The sequence below is a fragment of the Fulvia fulva genome, chromosome 1 (assembly GCF_020509005.1).
Source record: "Fulvia fulva chromosome 1, complete sequence".
In the NCBI taxonomy this organism is placed as follows: Eukaryota; Fungi; Ascomycota; class Dothideomycetes; order Mycosphaerellales; family Mycosphaerellaceae; genus Fulvia; species Fulvia fulva.
The window spans coordinates 5388224-5397438 of NC_063012.1; the positions used below are offsets into that span (position 1 = coordinate 5388224).

General features: G+C 45.9%; 2 protein-coding genes across 2 annotated transcripts; one reads left to right on the forward strand and one right to left on the reverse strand.

Annotated features, from left to right (window-relative positions):
- Positions 1–1220: 1220 nt before the first annotated feature.
- Positions 1221–2209, forward strand: CLAFUR5_01066 (putative NADP-dependent mannitol dehydrogenase; the record flags this gene model as incomplete). Its single annotated transcript, XM_047900214.1, has 3 exons — positions 1221–1620; positions 1671–2138; positions 2190–2209. 3 exons carry the CDS (start codon positions 1221–1223, stop codon positions 2207–2209), a joined length of 888 nt encoding a protein of 295 aa, XP_047755765.1.
- Positions 2210–3306: 1097 nt separating this feature from the next.
- CLAFUR5_01067 (uncharacterized protein) lies at positions 3307–5537 on the reverse strand (the record flags this gene model as incomplete). Its single annotated transcript, XM_047900215.1, has 3 exons — positions 3307–4560; positions 4736–5278; positions 5322–5537. 3 exons carry the CDS (start codon positions 5535–5537, stop codon positions 3307–3309), a joined length of 2013 nt encoding a protein of 670 aa, XP_047755764.1.
- Between the last annotated feature and the right edge of the window lie 3678 nt (positions 5538–9215).

The following is a 9215-nucleotide window of genomic DNA, read 5'->3' on the forward strand; positions in this document are numbered from 1 at the left end:
ATTAGAGTAATATAAAGTAGAGGATCTAGTAGATTCTAAGATTAGGTATAACTATATATAGTATATAGTTATTTAGAAGGATCGTACGCGGAGCTAGGCTAAGTAGTTAGCCGTACTACTTAGATATAAAGAACTCGTAATCGCGTTCTACTAGCGACACCTAGATAAGCCTAAGCCTACCTTCGACGGACTCGATTAGCTAGTAACTTAATACGGGCTAGCGCTAATACTCGGACCGTATATATAAACGCGGCATAACTATAGCTTCCTCGATAAAGCTCTTAAACCTAGTACCGGTATTAGTACTAGTAATAGCCCTCTATACGCTCCGAGTATTAAACGTAGAAACGTCGTAGGAGCTCCTTATTCGAGGAGGGGGGATACTATTACGAGACAGCTCTTTTTACGAACTGCCTTATAATATAGTATTGTCGGCTATACGCCCGCGCGCTAGCGGCCGCTAGTACCCGCTAGCTCGATTCGTGCGACTTTATCTTCTTACGCTTCTCGCGCTCTCTTAGATAGCTCGCGTAACTATATATGTCTTTGCCCGACTATATTATAGTACTCTCGCCCGTAATAGTTCACTAGTTCTCTATTTAATAGTAGTAAAAACAATTAATAAAGAATACGAGTTAGTCGTACTAAGACAAAATTCCTAGCTTACTAGTGTTCCTAGCTTACTAGTGCTTTACGTTAGCTATAGTAGCAAACTTAAGGTAAAGTATACTTATCAAGAGCGGGAATATATAATACAATACGGTAGAATCGATTATACTCTTTAGAATATACAATTTCGTAGTACTATAATATCTAAAAATCCTCTATAGGGCTATCTACTAAAAAGCGACTTGCGCTCTTAGCCTACGTGCAGCTTCGCGCCCGCTTACGGTATAGTGTAGAAGCCGAGACCACGTAGGCTGAGTACCTGAGCTTAGGAGTGTGCAGCACCTTTGGGTATTGCTCCACGTGGAGCATCACTTTCCCGCTGCTAACTGTGGCCACCCGCATGCTCCTCGGTACATGTACGTGTTGCCGATCATGTCAGACCTGCCTCAATGCTGTCTATTATACTGTCTGACCGCACTGCCGCGTCTCGAACCTGTCCTTTATAACTGCTCCTTGCTCACGCTGGAAGTGTAAGTGCTGCCTTACATCCCTTCCCTCACTACTTTCCCCAGCTCGAAGATTCAAGTGAGCCTGTCCGCATCCTTCTCACTATGGTTCAAGCAGTGCCTCTCGAGAACGGAGGGTCGGCAAACGGCCATGCGAACGACAGTATGGACGCCGAACACAGCGAGAACACACCAGACTTATCTACTCTGCCGCCGCCGGACTTCAACTGGCAGATCTCTCTCAAGGATAAAGTGATTGCCATCACTGGGGCAAATCGAGGCATTGGACTTGGCATTGCTGAAGTATGCCTTGCCAACTCTGCCGAAATAGTGTACTCCCTGGATCTGATGGAGCCCTCCGAAGACTTTTCGACCCTGGAGAAGAGGAATCCGGGACGGTTCAAGTACATTCAGACCGATGTGACCAACGAGGAGAGTGTCAAGAAGGCAGTAGACACTATTGCCGAGGCCGAAGGCGCGATACATGGCATGGTTTGCAATGCGGGTAAGCACACAGTCTCGTTGTTGTTTCAACATACAACTGACTGGCTATAGGCATGACCAAGCATCAGCCAGCACTAGAATTCTCACTAGAGCAGGTGAAGCAGTTGTTCAACTTGAACGTGTTCGGCGTTTGGAACTGTGCAACAGCGGCGGCGAGGAAGTTCATCGAGCTTGGCATCCAAGGCTCGATCGTGTGTACCGCAAGCATGACATCGTACAGGCCGAACCGAGCTGCTCCTTCTGCACCGTACGGAGGTACCAAGGCCGCTGTTCGGAACATGTGCCATACTCTTGCGATGGAGTGGGCACAGCACGGTATCAGGATCAACAGTATCAGTCCTGGATTTGTCAAGACGGCCATGACCTACTACGTTGAAAGGGCGCCAGACTGGGAGACCAAGATGAAGTACTACGGGGGTATGCCCCGTCTCGCTCTTCCGCAGGAACTTGGCGGCGCTTACACCTATCTACTGTCCGACTCTGCCAGCTACACTACCGGTATCGATATCCCTATTGCTGGTAAGTCGATGCAGCATGCCCAATATCAAGACCATGAGCTAACACAGTCAGGCAGCGTAGGTGCCTGGTAAGCATGTGAAGAAAATAGATCTAATGATGCATGAAATCAGGAGCATTGGAGATCGCACGGACTTGTGCATGATTCACAGGCTAGCAATTATGTTACGACAGTATTCTCTGCCACCTGTGTCTTGCGATTTCACTTTGCTGCCAAAAATGCATTCGATGTTGTCCCATGATTTCGATGAATGAGTGAAGCGTAGAATAGTCCTTCATCATATGCATAGTCCTTGATCATCAGCCGGGTAGCAAGCACAGTCTACGTTTTTTGTGCCCATTATGAAAGACACAAGCATGCACGACATCGGTACCTGCAGATTGACAAGGATTCACTGCGTCACAAGATCGACCTCGTCTCGAGTGAGACAACGCACTAGTCCTTGCACAGATAGTGCCTGCGCTGGTAGTAGAGCTTCCATGTTGGCACATAAGCAAACGCCGGCTTGAAGCATCGGAACGCTGTCGCTTCGCTGGAACCCGCTTGAATAGGACGAGTGATACGCTCATATTCTCACCAATAACCAAAAACTGAGCCTGCGTGTAGTGTCCCGGCGCTGGCAGACGCTGCACGATTCCTCTTTTCCGATCCGAGCCGCGCTGCGTTATTGTGAAGTTGTATGGCTCCTTCCATTGTGCAAGCTCCGCCGCCAGGGAACTCATCAAGCAGAACGTGAAAGGGTCCATAGTCTTTACTGCAAGCATAACTTATGTATGAGACTTTCCTTGCATGACCATCTGGAGACGTTAGCCACGCTCGAGGCGTCATCAGCTGCCTTTGTCATTTAGGACTAGGCTAATCAAGCGCAGTTTCCAGCCACTGAAGCGAGGCTGCGTCGTATGCGACGAGCATCGACTTCCCAGTCAATGGAGTCGTGGGAATTGAGTACCAGCCGGATGTGACTAGGCGCCCACGGAGGGCTTTGGTAGCATGTTAGCAGCCTCGCCGATGTTGCACCTGCGATTGGCCTCGCGAGCGCCAAAGGCTGTCCGTAAAGTCCTGCTTAGCCCTGCAGAGTGAGTATTCAAGGTATGAATAATCCATTGGTGTTCAGCAGTGACCGGGCCAAAGTTCAACCTCAATGCAGGGAGGCTTGGATCAGGAGGTGATCTAGGTCTTGGCCCATTCATGTCGCAGCTCCTCGGCCAGATCGATGTTCACAGGCCATCCGGTGTGGCTTTGGTGGTCTCGAATGAGCTCCGCGATAAATTCTCTTTTGGCTGTGTCGTTGGAGTAAAGTCCAGCGGCGAACAAGCATTGTGTTGACATCAAACGAGATGCATCATCAGAAAGCTTCATCGCTATCCCACCAATCTCATCAACACACTCCTGAATAACCTTGTCTCTGGTCAAAAGTTCCAGGTACCCACCTGCCGATGGTTGGTGAATCGATAGCAATATACGAGCCATGTTATACATCTGGAGCGACACGCCAAACGCGGGAGGATGAATCCACTTCGGCCGGAACGCTCTGTTAGAAGGTCCTTCGACGGGCAGGGGCGAGAAATGCACGCTTATGCTTTGTCTCCATTCCGCCAGCATGTTGAGAAGGGTGTTGCCTCGCATCAAGCGCTGGTTGAATTCCTCGTCTTTCTCTTCCTTCGAGCTGTAGTTCACAGCCTGAGCCAAGATGTAGACAACCCTCGATGCCATGTCCCACATGTCCATGTCATGATATGATTTGGTTGGCCTGAAAAAGCTAAAGCATCGCCTGTGTTCTCGGAATGCTGCCCAAACATCCTGACGAAGCCACGCCCACCAGACAGCCTGTTCGAGACCTCCCGACTCACCATTGATCTCCCGACTTCGCTGGATCCAGAAGACACCTTTGAGGTGGCGCTCCCAACCTTTACCTGCGCCATCGATCATCTCGTACATGCTGACTACGAGTACCGTAGCTAAGAGCTCGTCGCTGTTCTTGTATGACGTGAAGCGCATGGCTGACTGCAGATACTGTAATGTCTCATAGTAATACTGCACAGCAGATGTACGGTCGAGACTGGCTTCCCCACTGTGCTTAGGCTTGATTGACAAGTGGCGAGCACCAAGGGCAAGCACAGCTTTCATAAGGCCTTCATTATGCAACGCCAGGTGTGGAATGAGCGTGGAGAAGTGTCTCCTAGCATCGAAGAGATCAATCCACAGGCTGATGCCAGTAACAAAGCGTTGAAAAATGTCGAACTCATGGTCTTTGAGCTGCATCGGCTCAGAAGCTTGCCAAAACTGTCGTTCGTCGATGGTCCCGTTGGCCCCATTCGGTGGCGCAGGAGATATCGCTGAGATCTGCAGCAGTTTCGAAGGATTCTGCAAAGCTACCCCATCAGCGAAACTAGGATGCGTGAGACTGATCGGCGGTTGCGGGCCCTGACTGGTCAGTGAGTATTCTGTAAAGCTGTTGCGGTGTCATGGTGAGATAGGCGCTTCATACACCGAAGTCACAGATCATCATATGCTCAACTTAGTAGCACATGTGACTCTGACTCCCACGGGCGAAGCGACTCTACACGCATGCACATGCCATGACTGCCGGACCACCTACCTGAGGTGAAACGCCATCGCGATGTAGCTCGTAGCGCCGAGCGTGAGCAGCGTCGCTCAGGCTTTCCAGAGACGGCAGGTCCAGATTGCCTTGCGCTGCGTCCCCAGCCAACAACCCGAACCATCGCAGTGGAGCCACCTCTGTTCCATAGCCTGTTGAGTTGGAATAGCTGCTCTGAGGACTGAAGGCTTGCAGACTGTCGTCAGTCGGAGTGACGGGCCATTGCCTCGACGATGGACGATTCTCCACAGTGTCTGAAAAGCTCGCACGCTTTGCAGTAGCGGCTGTACGACTGAAGCCACTGTGTGACGTACTCTGACCTGGCGATACAAGAGAAGAGTCGGCGCGCAAAGGATTTGGATCGTTGTCTGCGTTCGGTGGCGCGTTCTCGCTGTCCAGAACTCCTCGACCAGATGTATCGAGTGCGGAAGGTACGGCGCCATACAAGCACGCTCGATTGCCCTTAGAACAGGGTCCACATACCGGCTTCACTTCGTCGCACTTCATGTGTCGCTTCCGGCAAACGGCACAGCCAGTGGTCGTCTGGTAGGAAGTCAGCCACTGTCAAGACCATTGAGCAGGTAACATGCTCTGAGTCCGCGCCCGCGAGACTTCCGCGGCTTCCGAATGCCTGCATGGCTGTGTCCAGACCCCGATGTCGTCTCCGTCGCTGGCATCTCGAAGCGCTGTGGTCGTCCGTGACGATACCTTGTGTGACATGGATGGCTCGAATCGAGGGCTCCTGATATAATGTCCTAGCCTCGTTCTTAGCTTCCGGAAGGATTGCGACATTGCGGAGCATGCTAATCTCGGTGTGGACACCGGCGAATGCGGCATGCTTGGCAGTGGCACCCACCTCTCAGAATGAAGCCTGAATAAGCTGTAGTTACTGTCGTTCTTACTGCTAGAAATAAAGCCTAAATAAGGTGTTATTAGTAAAGGTATTATTACTACTATATAGCTATTTACTTATCTAATATCTCTCTTAATCCACTACTTAGTATTCTTATTCTTACTATTACTAACCTTCTAAATACGGCTACTATCTTATTATCTATTCTTCGAGGTATTATATTAGAGCCTACTATTATTACGAAGGTATACTATCGCTACTACTACTTATATTACGAGGTCTCTTTTAGATAGCTAGTATTAACGACGGCTCTATTACTAGCGTACTAGTAACGACTAGTAAAGACGATATTACTACTTCTAGTAAGGAAGAGCTTACTTCTACTACTATCAATAACTTATATTATTATCTCGCTCTTAAAGTAGCTATCGCTCCGGCTCTTATTCTTAGTCCCTTAGATTCAAGTAATATTAACTAGTAAGTTATAACCTCGGTATAGATAATTAGTAGCGGAGCTTAGAATAGCTATTCGAGAGCCTCGTATAGGTATATTGTAAGGTGTTCTATAAAGGTATTAGTTATAGTATTAGAGGTACTATAGGTAATCTAAAGACTACGTAGATCGAGATTATTAGCTAGAATACTAAGAGGTAAATATAGTTTCTTTAGCTTATAGTAGAAGATAGTCTATACTATCGACTATATCTTACTACTTACGTTAGTAGCCTTTAGCTTATACTCGATAGAATATATCGCTACCCTAATACTAGTAATAACCTTACGGACATTAGCTCTAACGTACTTTACTACCGAGCGGGCTATACTACCGAGCGGGCCACTTTTGCTAAGAACTGTACCACTTCTATAGATATAGCTATATAACCACTATTATAGCGTGTATTATCTTTAAACGAGGCCAAACTGACCTTAGCTATCTAGGCTATAAAACGCGACGCGATAATTACGAATCGACTTACTATAAAGGTATACGACGCGTCTCGAACTATACTAGGGTATCGATTGAATAGACGACCTCCTCGGGGTGACTACGAGTCTAATTCAAAGAAGCTTATAGAGCTAGAAGAGAGGGTAATACTTAAGTATATACTCGAGATAGATCTTAGAGGTTTTCCGCTATTAAAGGCTAGTATACGAGTAATAGCCGATTCATTACTATAAGAGAAGGGTCTTAAGCCCGCTAGTCTTAATTGGATAGACAGGTTTATTAGGCGGCATCGTGAGCTAAAGATTCGTATAACACGTAGATACAATCGTTAGCGAGCCCTAATAGAAGATCTAGACGTTATCGAGAGGTAGTTCTTACTTATACGTAATATAAAGGAGAAGTATAGCATCCTTAACTAGGATACCTATAACTTCGACGAGATAGGGTTTATAATAGGTATTATTACGTCTTAGAGCGTCGTTACGGGTTCAGAAAGGCGTAGTAGAAAGAGGAAGGTCGTTTAATAGGGTAATAGAGAATAGGTAATAGTGATTAAGACTATCTATATAGACGGAACAGCGCTCCTACCCTACGTCATCCTTATAGGCAAACAGTATATTAGTATCTAGTACTAAGACGGCAACTTAGGTCTAGACTAGATAATCGGGCTAATAGAGAACGGCTAGACTAATAATGAGTTTGGTATACGGTAGCTAGAGCATTTCTAGAAGTATACTATAGCTCGTATAACTAGGGCATAGAGACTACTTATTATTAATAGCTACGAGAGCTATAACTCGAAGGGATTCTAGAATCTATATAAGGAATACAAGATCTTGGCCCTATATATGCTATCGCACGCCTCGTACTTACTCTAGCTATTAGATATAGGTTGCTATTTGCCTTTAAAGAAGGTATACGGTACTTAGCTCTCGGGCTTAGTACGCTAGCGTATCACTTATATTAATAAAGTAGAGTTCCTACGCGCCTTCCGGGTAGCCTATAACGCTATATTTAGACAGGAGAACATCCTATCGAGCTTTAGAGGCGCTAGTTTAGTTCTATTTAATCTATAGGTAGTGATAGACAAGCTTAATATTAAGCTACGTACGCTAACCCCTCTAGCTCCGGACTCTACCCTTTAGGAGTCGAAGACACTAAGAACTATAAAAGAAATCGACTCTTAATCGATACTAGTAACGAACAAAATACGTGCCCGGGCAGGTTTATCGCTAAACTCGTTATAGGAAGGGGTATATTAGCTTATAAAAGGGAGTAGAGAGATAGCGTATTAGATAGCTCTTATACGAAGTAAGATTAGTAAGCTACGTAAGTCTAACAAGGCCCTTATATAGCGAAAAGCACGAAAGCGCAAGTACATTTAGTCTAGAAGGTCTCTAACCTTCGATAAGGCGTCGCAATTAATACCTCTAGAGGATACTAGGAGGTAGGAAGTGAGTAGAGAGTCGCTAGATAGTATTCGGCTAGTACTAAGGCTACGACACTATAAGCGATATAGCGAGTCGGGGTATAACGTACGTACCTATTAAGTAGACTTACTAGATAGCAAAGAATCTAAATAGGAATTGTCCTCCTAGTAACGATTCTATAGGATGTCGTCGGATTAAGATACCGTCGTAATTAAAGTAGAAGTAGTATAGTTCTTAGTAAAAGTAGCCCGCTCGGTAGTATAGCCCGCTCGGTAGTAAAGTACGTTATAGGCTATAGATTACTAATATTACTAAGGCGTAATAAAGTCGGTAATTAAGGGCTCGTAGTTATTACGCTACTTAGCGTCTATCTAGTATAGAGTATTACTAATATTATTAGCGTAGTAGGTATATTAACCGGTATATTAATACGCTACTTATAAGCTAGAATAAGGTCGTAATATAGTAGATTAGTTATAAGGTACTTATAATAGCTATAAGAGTAGTTATTAATATCTATATACGTAGTACGATATCTTATAAGAGCTTAAAAATGGCGACGACGACGGTAGTAGACGACCGAGAGTAAGGGGGAGACGAGTAGAGGACGCTCTATAAGAAGGCAGAAGAGATAGTAGCGGTAGAAGAAGGGAGGTTTCCGGAGAGAGTACTAAAAGGAGTAATAAGCGAACTACTCGGGGGACTAAAGGCGCTCAAACGATAAATAAGCACTACGATCAACATAGTAATCGAGGTAGTAACACGAAACGTAAGAAATAACCCTTAAAGAGACCCGAGACAGACCTAGGGCCTAACGACCTAGGTAATAATCGCGAGCCAACCTACCCCCCCTTAGAGTATAGTACTACGAGTCTATATTACGGACTAGAAAGAGAAGGAAGAGATAGGAAAGATGACCGGGAGGGAGATAGTCGAGAAGATTAGAGTAAAGGGAATAGTAGGGGCAAGGGCAGACAATAAAGGAGTCAAGCTGTTTATAGTATACGTATAGGACAAGAAGGCCCTCGAAATAAATAAGGAGTAGACACTAAAGATCGGGAGCATAGCGAAAGTCTCCTATTAATAGGATATAGTAATTACGTATAGGGTCCTACGAACCTTTGATATATAAAGGGATATACTAAACCTCTAGAGGCAAAACTAGGTGACAGTACTAGGACTATAGATCATAAAGATAGCGTAGGTTAAGAAGAAGATAGAGGAGGGTAAGAGGGCCTCCTCGCTAATCTT